The following is a 17,037-nucleotide window of genomic DNA, read 5'->3' as shown; positions in this document are numbered from 1 at the left end:
CCGTGCTAGCAGCCGTGGATGCAGCATGTGATGACATCACAGCAGAGTCATGCAGAGGGTGGATCCGCCACTCCAGGAGATTCTTCCCTCGCTGCCTTAAGTAATGATATCCGTTGCGATGTAGATGAAAATCTACATCACAGACAGACCAAGACGTCTGGATGTGCTGGAATGATCTACCTGTGTTCAGGTACAACATGCACTTTTTTATTGTTCACATTTGTGCACAGCGCAACCAAAAGGGTGTTTCTTGTGTTTGTTCTAAATCAGTGACTGTCGTGTATTTTTCTTTTGCACAATGCAACAGAATGCTGGCAACTGATTACCGGTTATTATTGTGGTTCTCTGAGCAGAGACCAATTAGTCCCAAATGCAAATCTTGCAAATGAAAGATTCATCTGATCAGCTCGACCGCCAAATGTCAACCCAGTGGGGACAGCACCAGTTCGACAATCCATACGTAAAAAAGACGCAAAGCCATGCATTCAGTGGGAACCTGTTAGCATGATCAACAGCTGCGATCCTACTGCTTCCACTGAAACACATCCTCGGATACGAAGGCCCTGATCCATGGATCAGGTGTGTAACGCTGCAAACCCGTCCCACACGCTCGTCCACTGGGATCCAGTGTTTGCACTGTGAAATGACAGAGCTTGTTAAAAGTATGCCGAGACCACACAGCCGCTAAGAAGCCAAAGCCGATTGCAGCGGAGCCTGGCGGTGCTGGCGCTGAGCTCACACAGTGGGGGGGGGGGGGGGTCGCGATGTTTTCTGCATTCTGCCCGTCTCACTGGTTCCAACTTTATATTACTGGTGACTGATGATGAACCAGTACTCAATCCAAACATTTACAAATGGAAAGGCTCCTTTAATAATGCCTTTAACACTCAGCTGAGGGTGAACAGGAATCCTTCAGGAAGTCTACAGCGAGCTCTGATCTAGTCTACCTCTACAGTAATGTTTATTACACGTCTCTGCTCCCTGGAAGATTGTCCTTATCAGTCTACTCACACACACACACACACACACACACACACACAGACACAGATCTCCATCGCGTTGGATGCAGACTGCAGCTCAATAGCGCAGCTGCAATGGATTTTGCAAACCTGTTATTATCTCTGCACTTCCAATCTGTGTGTGTGTGTGCATGTGTTTGTGTGTTTGTGTGTGTGATTTATACATACTATACATGCAGATATTTGTGATGCTCCTTACCAAGCAGCCCTTCAGATAGGAACAGACTAAAGTTAAATCCTTTCATAACAAAAGTCCAGGAGGCTTAGACGTCTGAAAATATCCCCCAAATTCAACAGTGTAAGTTCCACAGCTTTGTTTTTCTTCTTCGAGTGAGACTTTTCCTAAAACACTTCAGATTGCGGTGAATATCATCCCTTATCTGATTCAAACCGTTTCTCTGTCTCAAGGTTTTACTCACGGATATACGAAGCATAAGCCTGCAAATCAAGAACGAATCAAATGTAGAGCTGATTGAGATTCTTCCAATGACAGTAGCCCAGGTGTTAGTATGCCAAGTGTAAAACCCCTTGAGCTGTTTCCACAGTGAAGCTCCATTAAAGCCTGTCAACATGCTCACACACACACACACACACACACACCAGTGGCCAAAACAAATCTAAATTCACACACGCAGGCTGGCGTCAGGCCTAAAAATAACCCTGCGCTCGCATAGGTTCAGCTTCTCATTATTTTGCAAGGGAAAGTCATCGTATCCAAGACAACCATGAGCGGCGCTTTTCTTTTCTCCCCCCCCCCCCCCCCCCCCCGGCACTTTGTCATGGTAACAAGGGAAAATGCGTCAAATAATAATACGCTGAATTCAAACTTGGGTCCGTTAAAAGGCTTGGAGCAGCACTTCAATGAAGGAGCAGCATTCACACGACAGACAGGAAATCAATGGCGACACAAACTAAAGCTTTAACTGTACTTTCAGAATCAAGGTCTATTATGGAGTTTTTACTTATTAAGAGGTCTGATTGCATCATATAAACGCAGAGCTGCCCGTGGCCCTTCGCCACATCTTCTCCCACACTTCCTGTCAAACTCTTCAGCTGTCCTATCGATGGGGCAAAAAAAAATGCCCCCCAGCAAACCCTGCCAACCTTCTAACCCTGCCGCCAGAGGACGCTTCACTGAGTGCCTGTACAAAATTAAATGTGCTGCTCATTTTACTTTATGAACCAGATCTGGCATATTCTCTCGATAGCTCAGTTGTGATTTTCCTCTAACATAATCATTGCTTATTAGCTGACGTTGGTCGGTCTTCTCAGAAATGTGTTGTCCTGACAACGATGCAATATTTAACTCCACTTCCACTTCCCCTCAGAGCTGAGGGGAGGGCGAATGCAGAATTTGGTGAGTCACGGTCGTATGTTTAGCTCGGAGATAAACCTTTTTACGACATGAAGGTGAATTTGCCTCCATGCATATGATAAAACATGACACTGCAGCGTGGATATTTTTCATCCCATCACAAAAGAACAGCCGACACTAAAGCGTCCGCCATCAATAGCTATCGCTGGATCCCAGACGTCTAATAAAACCCGATGGACTTGGTGACGTGGGGTTTTCTTTTCTCCCTCGACAGATACAGATTGTAATTATCATAACTGGGATTAAATGTCATGCGCAGACCACTGAGGGGCTGAAGGAAGGGGAAAGTGCTAAGAGGAAACCAGAGGGAGCAATTATCAAGCAGCACCCTGCCAGGATTTTAATTAAAGATGGACACTTTTCAGAGGTGGAATAAGCTAAACGACTATTTCAATGTCACTCAGATCTGTCTTGAAAGAAACTTGGAAGGTTGATATTACACAGCAAATATCACTTTCCATGTTGACGTGATATCGCGATTCATTGCAGGGTGAGGAAGAGCGGCTGAAGGATTCGTTTAGCAAAGACGTTGCACAATTTGACCTCATTAAACACAACAACTATGGTTTCCTCCGCCACAAATGATCAGCCGCTTGTTTGTTTGTTTGTTTTACATAACATCAAGGATTCCATAAGCAGACTGTAATTACATTTATCAGGCACCGAAACGGATCACGTTTTCTTTCTTTAACAATGAGAAATAGGACCTTTTTTTAAAAAGAAAATTAATATAATTAAGAAAAAGAATAGTCACGTTTTTTTTTATGTGACAGTCAAATAATAATAAATATCTACGTTTGCTTTGTGGTTTTAAATAAAGAACTGCTAAATAATTGATTTTCCAGCCACCCTATTTGCAAACAGGCTCCGTCTCTGTGGCTAATGAACGCTGCTCTATTTCCTCTCCTCCATCAGCTGCAACAAAGAGGCTAAAAATAAACACGAATTAGCACAGATGATGCGCTTGTATGACATCAGATGCCTTGCCTGTCATGATCAATGTAATCACGTGATGCCAAGCGCCACATGGCCAGGCCTGCTGAAGAGATTTCCACCAGACGGACGTTCCGAAGAGAACCCACTAACCAACCGGAGAGCAGGAATCACGAATCAAGAATATCACATTTGTATATTAAAAATGAATCTATATTTAAACCCAATCCAGTCGTCACTTTGCTGCCACAGCCTATGAGCAGAGATCTGTGCTCTGCAGCTTTGAGGTTGAACGAGAAGGTCTTTTTTATGAATGACACCACTACGGTTGGAAAAAGAAAACGATGCAGAGCGTATGTGAAACGCTGCAGATTAAAGTCTCTGTGAAGTCCTACATCCAAAGCAGATCTGAATTCCCCCGTTTGGAGCATCAAGCATGGATGACCTCTGACCTCTTCGACATACTGGGATCTGCTTGAGGGTTGCTAAACGAAGGAGGGAGAAATAATAATTTTGCAGAGATTTTGCAGAAATTATCACTCTAAATGTTTAATATTACGTTTGGATAGATTTTAATGATTTTAAGTGACAAAATGTCGCTTATTTATCGCAGAATAAATTGTAGGTTGTGAATTCCGAAGGCAAAGAGAAGACGTCGCTCTTGGTTTGTCTCATTGTTTATCTATTGGTCCTCACGCACTCAAACGGACTGTGCGCGTCTCCAAAGGCGACCATGCGCAATGGCAAGGAACAGGTGCGTGGCGTGGATTCAGTTATTATAATAACAATTCCAAAAGATTGATGCGTCTAATATCAAACGGCCAATTTCCAATGTTCCAATGTGCGTGATAACAATAACAAACGTGTACATTATCCATCTGGAAAGAGCGTCTTTAAAACGGCATCGCTGTCCGCCGACATAAATAAAAAACTCACATCCCATCAGTGAAAACACGCGAACGTGGAAGCCGCTCACCTGCCGGCTCACCTTTATCCGGATGCCTCTTCCGTGGAGCGTTTCTGCTTCTGCGCTCGCGTCCTTGCAGCTCCGCTTTAATGCATGCAGCGACTTCCACAACACGGCAACCCACTCAAGCTGCTGCGTCTCACGACACGGCAACCTGAACCCACTCAAACTGCTGCGTCTTACAACACGGCAACCCGAACCCACTCAAGCTGCTGCGTTCCACGAGACCTTGTCGAGAACGTATCGTGCGCCCTTGGAAAAAGCCTCATTGATCAGGAAGCCGATTGGTATCAGTGTTCGGTAATTATCCGGTTTGTCCAGCGGATTGCTCGGAAAGGTTTTTTGAAATGATGATTGCGTGTTCTGGTGTCCGTGTCCCCGGTGTGGAGGTGAACGGTGGCCGTTTCCGTCGATGGGAACCAGCACAGGAGCAGCAATTGGACAGATTAATTTTCACATGCTGTTTTCTATTGATGCAGTGACATCTAGTGGCGAGAAAAGCGCCTACAGTTAGTTGAAAATGAACGCCAGCCCGTGTCTTTTTTAAGACTTTTATTTCATTCAGTAATTTTAAAGAAATTGATTTTGCTGCAAATTATTTACATGTTTGACAAAAAGAACAAACACTTCATACACAGAGAGAGAGATTTTAATGAATGAGTGAATAATTAAACATGGAGAGTCACGAAATCCAGTGCAGGTTGTCTCTTGGGAATCTATTTCACAATTGATGAATCACAGGATCAGAGAGAACGTTGGAAAGGTTTGACACTGCTCTTTTTTTTTTTTTTTTTACCACTGGTTCTCATAGTCCAAGCTGTAAGAAATGAGAACAAAACTAGGTTAAACAGAGTTCTGTAATTCCTGCTTCCCAATATGAGGTGGATGCCAGTGCTGACAGATTACAAGATTAAATGTTGGATCATTACACTGTGATTATGTCATTAGGACAATGATGTAACTCCCTATAGTCAATATTCACTTTGAGAGTAAAATTGTATTAACATGGAGCTCAAGAGCAGCAATATAAATAGTAATATCGGCTAATCCTACTGCAAAAAATCTATAAAGTATTTAATAACACACTGCACAAATATTGGCAGAGCATAAGTGTTGTAAACATTGTTCAATGGCATTATTAACTCATGCACACTTATTTCTAGGATTTTCCACCCTCTTAAATTTAAAAAACCAATGCACACAATCCACACAAAAATGTAACACTTTCAAATCGGTGGCATCACTATGAGGCTCGACAAAACCTGAAGTGATTAAACCAGACCTGCGTTCTCACCGGGGTTCAGTGTCTTGGTTGGAATCAGCTCCAAACAGCAGCCACGCCACGGCCTGCTCAGGAGTTGACCTCTTCCCATACCTGGAGGAAAAACACCAGCGATCACTCGCTCAGCAACTAACCGGGCGCTTTGGTGTTGTGATCCCATCACGATGAATGTCCAATCTATGGGACATCTATAGTCATCAAGCTGTGGGGAAAGCCGTGCAACCTTCTGTTTGATCTTTACAGTCCAATCAAAGGTCAGCTCAAGCAAAAAAAATATGTTTTTTCTCAGGTTCCCAGAAAGCACAACAAGCTCTCCAGATGTCTCTTTGCTTAAATCTATATCCTGGCCAGAGTACATCTGCCTTTGTTTGAGGCGTGAGGGGCAACGCTGCGGTGTAATAATAGATCCATCCTCTTTAATTACAGACCACCAGGATCCACGGGGAGACTACTCTCAGCTTCCGTGACCGGAAAACGCCACACGACTTCCTCTGCACGTCATTCCTTGTTATTCCACATACTTATATCATGACTTGTGCCACATGGGAGGGGATGCCGCATTTAATCCCTGATAAATATGTCAGATCAAAACTGCAACCTGTTTTAGAATCTTATATCGTATTCTATTATCACACGTAACAAACGGAACCTCGGAATCTCATTCGAGTTTTATAATAAAACAAAAAGAAAAATCATAATCCCAGAACTTAAGTAGATATCAATTACTAAAAAATGACCTGTCACGATCCCGTCTGGATTCCCATCTTGGAAGTTACAAATGGAGTGAGAGGGATGTCTGGTGTTGCAGTCTATTACAAGATTTGGAGTCATAACTGAGCCATTGCAGGCTTACTTACTCTCTATTGAGGGAAACCAGGCTCTGGTCAACCAGCTCATTATCTCCCATAGAAAGCGCAGCGATGCTTTGTAATGTGAGCGTAATGAGCTGAGAGCTGAACTCCTGACCAGAATCTGAACAGTCCTGAATTAAATTATGAGACGGGCTGTAAATAAGTGGAGTCACACACACCTCCCCCCCCCCCCCCCCCCCCCCATGGGGCCGTCCTCGCTATCTTGTCCTTGAGCCGGAGTTAATCCCTCACATCGAGGGAGGTGGGCTCCCGTTCTGACCTCATAAGGAGGATGAAGATACCCAGACTGCAGGTTTCAAGGTGATGCATGTGTTGAATGACACTCACAAATAAAATGTGTATTCTTGGGGCTGCTGTTGAATCCCTCCCAGTGTCAGACATATAATAGAGGGAGCCCTCCTCACCTCTGTCTGGTGATGAGATTGACGTAGTGTCTGACCGCTGCGTGGTACTTGGCCCACGCCTCCGGCGAGGCGTTGCTCCCGGGGCTCTCCGGTTGGGGGGGGTAGGCATCGGTGAAGCTGCTCAGACACACCAGCAGACAGAAGACGAGTGATGCGAGCATCACCCACGGTCTCAGCGTGTTGACCATCTGAGGAGGATGAACAGCACGGTGGGAAGTCACTTTATTCCTACCCCCCCCCCCCCCAAAAAAAAACTTTTGATGAAGTCAAATTATGATTGGATGTTTCAGTTTGGAAAGGCCTATTTTAGTTCCAATATTAAATGACACTGGGTAGATTGAATCAGAGCATAAACGGATAAGAATGAAAGTTTCACTTACTTTCTCTTTTTCTTTTCTCTTCTTCAGTCGTCGCTCCGGCGGTGCGTCCGTCTGTTGCTGCCCTCCCTCCCTCACACGGTTTTATAGCCTGGGACTGACACCTGCCCCCCCGCTGAGGAACACTTAACCACACCCCTCCCCTCACTCGCATGGAGATGTGGAGTCATGCAAAAATATTCACGCTACTTTAATCAGATTCTTTTTGGATAATGGATGGATAGATGGAACTTTATTAATCTACAAGTTTATCACTTCAAAAAGTCAACAAAATAATCGGTGTTATACCATAACAAGAAATCCATACATGGAAAGTACATTCACATATAATATCCATACATATTCCCAATATACAAGAGATGCTGGATTGAATAAATAATATTGTATTAACAGCTTTTATACTGGATGCTGAAGAGTCATTGATTCAGCTCTGCAATGCGTCACATGAAACACAAAGTCAAATGGAAACCTGGCATTTCTCTAAATGCAGCATTTTCAGCTCTGCAATCAGCTGTACAGAGCAAAATACACACAAAAAAAAGGGCACAAATCCGGCACAGCATGGGTTAAAGTGTCTGCACGGCCGGCTCCTTCATCATGAAGCCTGTCCTCCTCAGTGTGCTTTCTTTCTACCGCTACGTGATGCAACATTTGGGTTGGCGAAACCTCGTGGGATGCTGAAAGGAATCGGTCTGTCAGTATCTGCTGCACGAAGCAGCCGGTAGATCCAAAAGAATCAGCACAAACCGGAACCGGCACACGGTGCAGTTTGAACTCTATCCCGCGCATGAAGGGTTCACATCTGATTTATTTCAAAGAATAAAACGAAAGCACCAAATTAATCTCCAATCCTTAATTTGTATCTAATCCCGGTGGCTCTCACCCAACCATTGGTCCCTTAACCTTTAGCCTTAAATCATTCCTACATTCACTACTGAGCTGGTTTGGCGTTCACAGAAGCCACAGGCTGCAGCATCAATAATGCCACTGTAGGGCGCACGCTCGTCTTCACGGCAGTGATTCTCTTACGATCGAATGAAAAGATTTATTGAGGCGTTGCTCCGTCAGGCATCACGTCTCTTATGCTGCCTTTTCAAACTCATCGTCCTCACAGCGACTCTGAGAACAGGAAGGCGACACACACACACACGCACACCCGCTCAAACACGTCGTGCACACAAACGCCCCTCGGGTCAAACGTCTCCGGTCACGTTAATGGCTGCTGCAGCCTCTGCTGTTTGTCATGGGCTCCTTCACGCTCTGCTGTTCACGTCGTGACGCCTGAGGTTGAGCGTGCAGACGTATTGATCAGAAGATGCTGTGCATAGTTAGGTTTCATATTTAGGTTGCACAGTGCGTAATGGAAGCAGCCATCTTGTCTCATTTGCTGTTTATTGTGCTTCCCCCTTACCCGTCCCCAAGCCCTCGTCAAAAACACGACCTGATTTGTCCATAAATCCTCACCGGCCGCCTCTAAGGAATCAACAAGCAGTTAAAGTGTGTGGGACCGCGCCATAAAGGCTGCAAGTGGATTGTTGTATTAAGACATCGATTCCCACTGAACATTCATGAGCCACAATCCAACCTGTTGTTGAAGATTCATCACCAAAATTTACCCAGGATAGAAAACTGGGAGCAAAACTGGGAATTCTTGGCGACTGAGACGATGAGTTAGAAGAATGGGGGGGGGGGGGGGCAGCTAAAAGTAATTACACGCGTCCTCTCGTTCGCAATCACCATTACCCACAGTTAACGGTGGCCATCCGGAGCATTCGGTTAGTTCTCCTCCGGCAGTCCACCTCTGTGCCTTCACTCCACAAGCCATAAAAGGCAATGGCAAGAAAAAGATAATCATATGGACGACAAAAAAAAGTCATTAGCTATCTCCGGTGTTTGTAGGCAAACACTGGAAGTAATGCCCCCCCCCCCCCCCCCTGATAGGAGACGGGGCTGACAGATCAACTGTTCACAGTTCAAGAGACTCCGGTTAATGCACTAATGCAAAGAGCAGTTTGCACGACGACAGAGGAGGAAAGTGTTTGAGGAGCCATCAAGGCCTTGATAACTGGAGGCTGGTGATTTTCAGAACTTTTCCTCTCATCTTGTTTGGTTAATAACCCCCCCCCCCCCCCCCGCCCCAAATGTCTGTCACGTTGTTGCGTAAGGCAGCAAAATAGCTTAAACAAATCATAATGTTGAAGATCTATTTGCTGTCGGCGCCAACCTATACTCCTCAGATGGAGCATTAAAAGCTTTTCTCCCGAATCCGCCGCCACCGTTTCCGTTTGCGTGACACATGCCGCAGAGTCCAAATGCTAATGTGAGATTGCACGCACACACACACACACACACACACACACACACACACACACACACACACAAGTCAATTCTGGGGTAAAAGCAATCTCCCAGGAGAATGTCTGGCTCCTTCCTGCCATCACAGACGGAATGATCAGGGGTTGTTATTTGGGCCTTATCTCCAGGGCGGGGAGCCTCTAATATGAACAGAGTGCTTTTCAGGAAGCAAAGTCTGTTTGCACGGCTCAGGATGCAAAATGAGGGGCTGATAGCTGCCCACTGCCTCAGTGCAATATTCAGGGACCATAAAAATGGCTCCAACGGGGGCCTTTGAGTGTCAGCCGCAGCCATTAAAGATAAAGACTTTTCCTCCTCATTTGCGGCTCCTTCTTCCTTTGTTCCCGTCGCAGCAACATTTCTTTCTCCGAGAGGCAAATGTTACTTGGTTAAAAAAACATTTTTTGCGAAGTTGACGTGTTTGGATGGAGACATACTGTTGGTGCATGGTGGAACTTTTTCTCACTTTCTAACATTAAATTAGGGATGCTAATGTTCTATTTATACTTCTTTATAATCCCATTGAAACGGGTATTGGTGAGGCACTGTCCTCGGCACCCTCCACACTGTGAGTCATCAGATTATGTGGAGGAGTTGATAATTAGATACGGTGTAAATTTGAGTGACACAACAATGAAGGATGACGACACGCTATGTTACTCAATTTACCCACACGTCATCGCTGACTGCACCGGCGCTCTAATAGCACCTGTTGCCCCCCCAGGCTGTGGAGATCGCAGGTCTCAGGGGGCTTGAGCCAGGATCGCTTCTGAATGGACACTAATTATATGAAATTGGCTTCTTTTTTTTTTTTTACTCTCATTTCTGGGGTACTCGAAACGAAGAACGGTCTCCACGGTCCGACAGACAGCCCACATGCAAAATGATCACCAGAATCAATACGTATAGTAATTGCTGGAAATGAGATACGTGCAGCCAAAGTGCTCGGCCATCAATACCTGACAAACACACTTCAGGGACGCGTATGTGTCGCTGTCCACTTTTAAATAGATTGCACAATAGATTTTGTTTCTTGCTGAACAGAAATCACTAAGTGGTCACGTTTGACTTCTTGGTTTATGTGTCCCAGTGGTGGAATCAGTCACTGTATAAGGTGTGTGTGTGTGTGTGTGTGTAAAAACAAGGACTATTGAAATACCCTGGAGTCTTGGTGTCCGTAAAAGATGGCGCTCGAGCGATATGACGCTAAAACCTCGGAAAAATTCAACACAAACGGCAACAATCAGTGATTCAGCCCAGAAATGCCGGAGCCCACTGCTGAGCGAAGCTAAATGCGTCACGCTGGTCATGAAGGTGGGAATTAAATCAAAGATTCCACCTTCTACTATCGAGCTAAGGGTAACCAGCAATACATACTGAATGATTATTGGGCACTAAATCAGTAATTCATTCAATTACTGTTTCACTCAAACGATACAAGTAATTAGAATTCATCCCGCGGAAACCCTGATTTGTAGATGTTGACGTCACGGGGCAAATGAAAAGTATGACCTGCTCCAAGCACGAAACAGGAAGTCAGATTTAATTCCATTGGAAGTCTGCCCCGTGTATTGATCCAGCATCGACAGTGCAATGCAGCCACGTGCGGCATCTGTGCTGCAGGATACGGAACGTCAGGTTAGACTAATTAACACAAACATCCGTTTGAATCCAACAGATTAAACATTCTATCCGACACAAGCACATGTGCAAAGTTTTGAAAGAAACCTGTTCCCCTTTGTCGACGACTCTATTCCTTCTTCTCCATCAGGGACCAGAAGTCCTAGCGATGCTTCTCTGGCTGTTGGTGAACGTTGTGTATCTGCATGCGTCTGGAGGAAGGAAGTTCTTCTTTACGTTGCACTCTCATTTGTTTCCGTCCAGACCAAAGACCATCCATACGCCACCGTCACCCGAGACGGTGACGGTCTGCTAAAGCACAGCTGGAGAATCAGAGTTTCAATGTATCTCATGTACAATTGTCACTTCTGAGTTTTGTACATTTTGCTGATTTGATGCTCATCTATACGTTGGACGTTCCATGTTTTTGCTGTTTCATGATTACTCTGAACGCATCGATCTGCAGCATCACGTTGAGTTGTTGCAGGTCTCCGTCCTCCAGTCACAACTTCATTCCTACTCGCCTCATAACACAAGATGAATGATATTAATCAGCAGAGGGGTCTGTGTGAATCCCTCAGCTCCTACTCGGCCTCCTATAATAAAGCCGCCTGCCTGCCCGGGTAATTACTCCCATCCATCTCAGTCATGTGACCAACGACTGGGTCAAAGCCCCCCCCCCCCCCACGACCCCGATAGTCAAACCACACTTACTGATTCTTTAAGACGCAACATGACATTTAAACTATTCCCACTTTATCGGATTAATAACTACACTCGTAGAGGGAGGAAGTCACTGGCGTTTTATTCAACTGAAGAAGACACACCAAACATCTCCAACCCATAGCGTCATCATAGAAAAATATTACTTTAAACAGAATTTCACTAAAAACAAAGCCACATTTTCAAACATAAAATAAAAAACGAGGCTTATCCTATTTTTTTAACAAACTTAGAACTTCGAACAAAAAACAAAAAGATCCTGAACTTGATGCCTGGTCAAAGTAATGCCAGAGTTACAACCTTGTGTTGCTCTCGACGGGTTTAATAAACGTACTAGTGGCATCCTTTCTTGGATCGGATGGAGAGACATCTGAAATCAGTCCCTTATGCTTTACCCTTCGTCCGCTAGCAGCGTCTCCACCATCTTTGGCAAGAAGACTTGCAGGAAATGAAAGAAGTCCTGAAAAACTCCCGTCTTGTCGTTGGTCGGAACCAACTTGAGCTCCGCCATCGAGCTTTCTGTCCCGCCCACCATCTTGGGCTCAACCTTGAACTCCAGCGGCTCTTTGATCTCCGTCTCCTTTTCGACGATGTGAGCCGTGACCTGGGACTCCAGCTCCACGCAGCTGCCCTCCGGCCGGGAGTCCGCGTCTTTGATCAGCTCCCGCCTCACCTTCCTCCTGCCGGCCCACACCGTGTGCTTTTGCACGCAGGCCCAGTGAGGGTTTTTAGGCTTGCCCCTCTTTGCCACTCTTGGCCTTTTGCCTTGCGGGGACGCGGACGCATCGCCGCTGGGGGGCGGTGGCCGCTTGGTACCGACTGCATGGTTCTGGGGCTCCGCCATCTCGCGGCTGTCATTTCCTGATGTGTCGAGGGCGACCGTCTCCGCGTCCTCATCGGGATCCACAGCGGAACTCTTGCCGAAGACGCCGTCTGTAGAGGGAGTCAGGCGACACCCGAGGACGCGCTGGAGGACTCTCTCCACAGCGGAGCACACCTTCTGAAACCACAGCAGCTGGAAACCATCTCCCATCGCATGCAGCTGGTTGTGCAGCGAGGCGGGGAGAGAGTCCTCTTTGAAGGGGATGCTGATGGTCAGCGGCTCGGTTTGTGTGCGTGCGGTCGCCCCACTGGGGGTGAACAAGCACAACAGCCCCCAGGACCTCCCCTTTGCAGATTTGCGCTTGTACTGCAGGCTGCGGCAGTATTTCTCCGCCTCCTGGCACTCCCTCTGGAAGCCGAGCACAGAGCGCACGTTCAGGTTTCCAGCCACATTGTGCGACAGCTCAAAGGGGTCCAACAGGTTCAGGGGGCCCAGTCTGGGACTTCGGTGAGGGCTCATGGGGGGCCGGGCCTCTTGCATGACCTCTTCCTCTTTATTCTGGCCCAGGAAATCAGCGATTGTGAGGGTACGCCCCTCCCTGACAGATATCACGCTACTGGCAAAGTCGAACTTTGCGTAGAAGGAGAAGAAGCCTGCGAGCAGCATGCCTAGAGGGAGACGACATGCGTGTGCCGAATGAGAGCTGGCTCTAAACAGAATGAACGGTCGCGTGTCCCGAACGCCACTCACAGAGATCCTGCGTGTTCCTGCTCGGGGGAACTGCAATAGGCTGACTGGGGAAGGTGCAGTCCCAGCCCTCGATCACACACTCTTCTTCCTCACCTGCGAAAGCAAACGGAACATTCGTTAACAGATAAATATTATGACAAACATTAAAATGACAGCAGAGCAGATCAATAAACAATACTGCAGCTGATTTTGTGAAGGGAAATGTTAATGAGTCATCTCAAAACGTCTTTAGAAACCCTTCAACGTTGAAGCAAAACACTGAAAATCTCGTCTCAGGGTCCCCAACTATCAACACACGAAGGGAGCATGCAGCATTATGTTTAGGACAAAATGGGCCTGATGTCTCCTATTAACAGGTTCAGCTATTCCACATACGTCTGACACAGTAGATGATGGTAGATGTCAGGGATTCCTCTGTGTGTGTTATGTGATGAGGCTTCAGCAGTATCTATTCGCACATTTAGGGCCGTTCGGTAAACGCACCTCTAAATACTGAAACCTTACAGGAACGCAGCAGAGACTGAACGTATGGAAACATACTGAGTGGCTCATTTAGAACTTACAGGCCATATCTTTGAGCTGGGCCACCGTGAAGAGGACAGGCGGGTCACAGTTTTGCAGGAAGAAGACGATCAGCAGCGTCAGCGCATAGTTATTGAGCAGCGTACCGGCACCGGTGGGATTACCTACACGTTACACAACCCACGTTAGACTTCAAATATCCAAGCATCAATGATTTTGCTTTGCTTTAATGGCACAGATTTGGTTCCCTTTGTAAAATTTGCTGTATTTGAAACATTGCTTAGCAGTTTAAATCATTCTTGCTCCACTAAAATGTGTAATAATGACTAAACGCCATAGTTTCCCCTTCTTTCAGGGTGTCAAGACAGATTATAGAATCTCTAAAGTTCTACTGCCACCTGCTGGCCGAACCACCGAACGACGACACGCTCGGGCGTGAAAGCGTTTCGTTTTACCAGCCAGCTGCTTCTGCTTGGCCCAGTGGCGGATGGTGTAAACCAGAGGCCTCAGCCTGCCCTCCACCCACGAGCACAGCTGGAGGAAGTGGGTGTTCCTCACCGCAAGTCTGGCGACGCAGAAGAAGAGAAGAACATTTACCGTAATTCTGCGCAGCATAAAAGGACGTCTCCCCGCATCTTGAAATCCATCCCTCTGACCTGTTGTTGACGGTGATATCCCCCCGCAGGTTGAGCTCGCTGTGATGGAACTTCACCACAGGAAGACGGGCACCGGCGACCACGTGGACTTTGTGGACGCTGGGGACGCAGCGTCTCAGGATCGTCGCCACGAGGTCCAGAATCTCTGCAGGAGAGGCAGCCGTCAAGTCGATATCGGAAAGGATGGAGTCCTCAGACCGGCCGTCGTCTGACATGTCCTCCCCGGCCTGAAAGGAGAGGGGAAGTTACACTGCAGCGAACTTTGTGGAACTAAAATGGGCTTTGTACCGCATTTGTTAAAACCATCTGACCGGCACAGCGGTGGACTTCGCGTGTGCCTGGAAAACCTTGGTCTTTTCCAGGTCCAGGAACAGGTCCAAGTCACAGGACTGGATGCCGAAGGAGTTGACAGATGAGCCAAATGGCAGAATCTGGCTGTCTGTAAACACAGGATCACAAATTAGAGACAATTAGCATCAGGCAAGCAAACATTTCCAGATGCCTTAAGATGTCTCCTCTGCATCTAAAATGATCACCTGGGAAAAATTCCACAAAAACCTCTTGCAGGAGTTGAACCAGCAACCCTCGGGCTTTCTTCTCATGTTCACCAAGCTCACAATGCTCTACTACGTACCGCATCTGCTCGTCCACCTGCAAACAAAGGCCACTGCTTTAACACCAACACACGTTACACACATACTTTAGTCCTCCTTAATATGATTTTGCACATATTTTACATAAATAAATTACATACAATTACAAATTACATACAATAAATTACATAAATTATTGTAATTTATGCAATTTATTGTCATTCATTGTCATTTTACATCTGTGGTGTGATTTATTGTAAGTTTGCATCTGTGGTGTAAAAGTATTTGTATTTTTTTTATTTTTCTAATGTTATTTTGCATAAATTGAGTAATTTAATATTGGTTTGATTTTTATTTGTACTGTTAAATGTCGATGATTTATTTACTAAGGACTTTCAACGGAAACAAGACCGCAAGGGCTTTTTTGAAATGCTCCTCTTAGACAGGATGTTTGACTGTATTTGTACTGTAATACATGCTACTGCGTGACTGTACTTGTACTGTAATACATGCTACTGTGTGACTGTACTTGTACGCTAACATTCTATCTAATAAATATATTCATCATCATCTCTCAGTCACAGTCGCAGCTTGCGTACACATTAGTCAAATGAGCTTTGTGTTTGTCGCCAGGACGCTTACAGACATCAGCTCACACAGCTGCGGTTTGAGATGCTCAAGAACTTGCTGGACGTCCTGGACGTCCTTCTTCTTGGGAATCAACTTGAAATCCTTCTTTTCTCTCGGCTTGATGCTGAGCTTCAGGCCTTTCATCCGATGCTCGACGCAGGACAACGCGGCCTTTACGCCGTCGGTCTCGCCGAACTGCACGATGGCGTAAACTCCCTGGGAGCGAGAAGTGGAACATTTCATTGGGCCGGCTGCCACTTTGAACACGCTGACTCCCGGTGGCGGCTGACCGACCTTGTTTTTATCCACGATAACATCACAAACTTGCCCAAATTGCTGGAAGTACTCCGATATGTCAGCCGGAGAGACCTCGGGTTTGATGCCACTGACAAACACGCTGTGCTCCTCCTGGGTCTTCCGGGTGTCCCTCACTGAACTCAGTGTCTGATGTTTTCTCCCTTTGATGTGCTGATCCAAGCTCGACCCTGCAGGAAATGATCAGTCATTGCACGTGATGAGAAAACTACCGCAGCGTCAGGCGCGTGAGCTACCAATCAATAAAAAAATAAATAATGAAACTTATCAACATGAATAAAACACTTAGCCAGAAGAGAGGATGTTAGCTTAGCGCTCCAAACGTGTCACAAGTTAGCTTACTGTTCGGTACGCTCACGCTGCAAAGCGTACAGCGAAACCCCGCCGGAGTTTCTGCTATCGTGTTACCGTCCGCTTCCATGACGCGAAAACGTATTATATGTTAAAAAGAAAAGGAGAAAATAAGCGCATAAACACAAGTAGTGAAGTTCACGCGGCCATCAAATCTCCCTCCAGGATATTTTCTACTTCCGTTTCGAGTCCGTCTCAGAAATGTGTCCGTGTTGCTCCGCCTAATCCTCAAGTTCCGCTAAAAATCCACCACCCCTGCTATTCAACGTGATTTCCATCGATATTTTATGCAGCCGTTATTCTAAATATATATCTAAACAAATACTGAATATTAGTATAGTTTAGTCACCGTTTTAGGGTCCGAGGGGAGCACGGTGGCGCAGTGGTCAGCACTGTTGCCTCACAGCAAGGCCACAGATTTGAATCCGACTTGCGGTCTTTCTGATGAGTTTGCGTGTCCCTGCGTGGGT

The 17,037-nt window shown here is 46.2% G+C and overlaps 2 protein-coding genes across 2 annotated transcripts; both read right to left on the bottom strand.

The window, feature by feature from the left end:
- Window positions 1–5,086: 5,086 nt before the first annotated feature.
- Window positions 5,087–7,040, bottom strand: pyyb (peptide YYb). Its single transcript, XM_068754243.1, has 3 exons — window positions 6,853–7,040; window positions 5,589–5,669; window positions 5,087–5,111 (listed from the first exon to the last, which is right to left on the bottom strand). Exons 1-3 carry the CDS (start codon window positions 7,038–7,040, stop codon window positions 5,087–5,089), a joined length of 294 nt encoding a protein of 97 aa, XP_068610344.1.
- Window positions 7,041–12,190: 5,150 nt separating this feature from the next.
- tut1 (terminal uridylyl transferase 1, U6 snRNA-specific) lies at window positions 12,191–16,637 on the bottom strand. The gene is made up of 10 exons (XM_068754666.1): window positions 16,559–16,637; window positions 16,196–16,386; window positions 15,914–16,117; window positions 15,215–15,329; window positions 14,990–15,117; window positions 14,679–14,905; window positions 14,478–14,587; window positions 14,064–14,186; window positions 13,501–13,593; window positions 12,191–13,418 (listed from the first exon to the last, which is right to left on the bottom strand). Exons 1-10 carry the CDS (start codon window positions 16,635–16,637, stop codon window positions 12,319–12,321), a joined length of 2,370 nt encoding a protein of 789 aa, XP_068610767.1. The 3' UTR covers window positions 12,191–12,318.
- Window positions 16,638–17,037: the final 400 nt, after the last annotated feature.

Source organism: Brachionichthys hirsutus, chromosome 21 (assembly GCF_040956055.1).
Source record: "Brachionichthys hirsutus isolate HB-005 chromosome 21, CSIRO-AGI_Bhir_v1, whole genome shotgun sequence".
Taxonomy (NCBI): domain Eukaryota; kingdom Metazoa; phylum Chordata; class Actinopteri; order Lophiiformes; family Brachionichthyidae; genus Brachionichthys; species Brachionichthys hirsutus.
The sequence above is the reverse complement of the archived record's forward strand: the minus strand, read 5'-3'. Positions and strand labels throughout refer to the sequence as shown.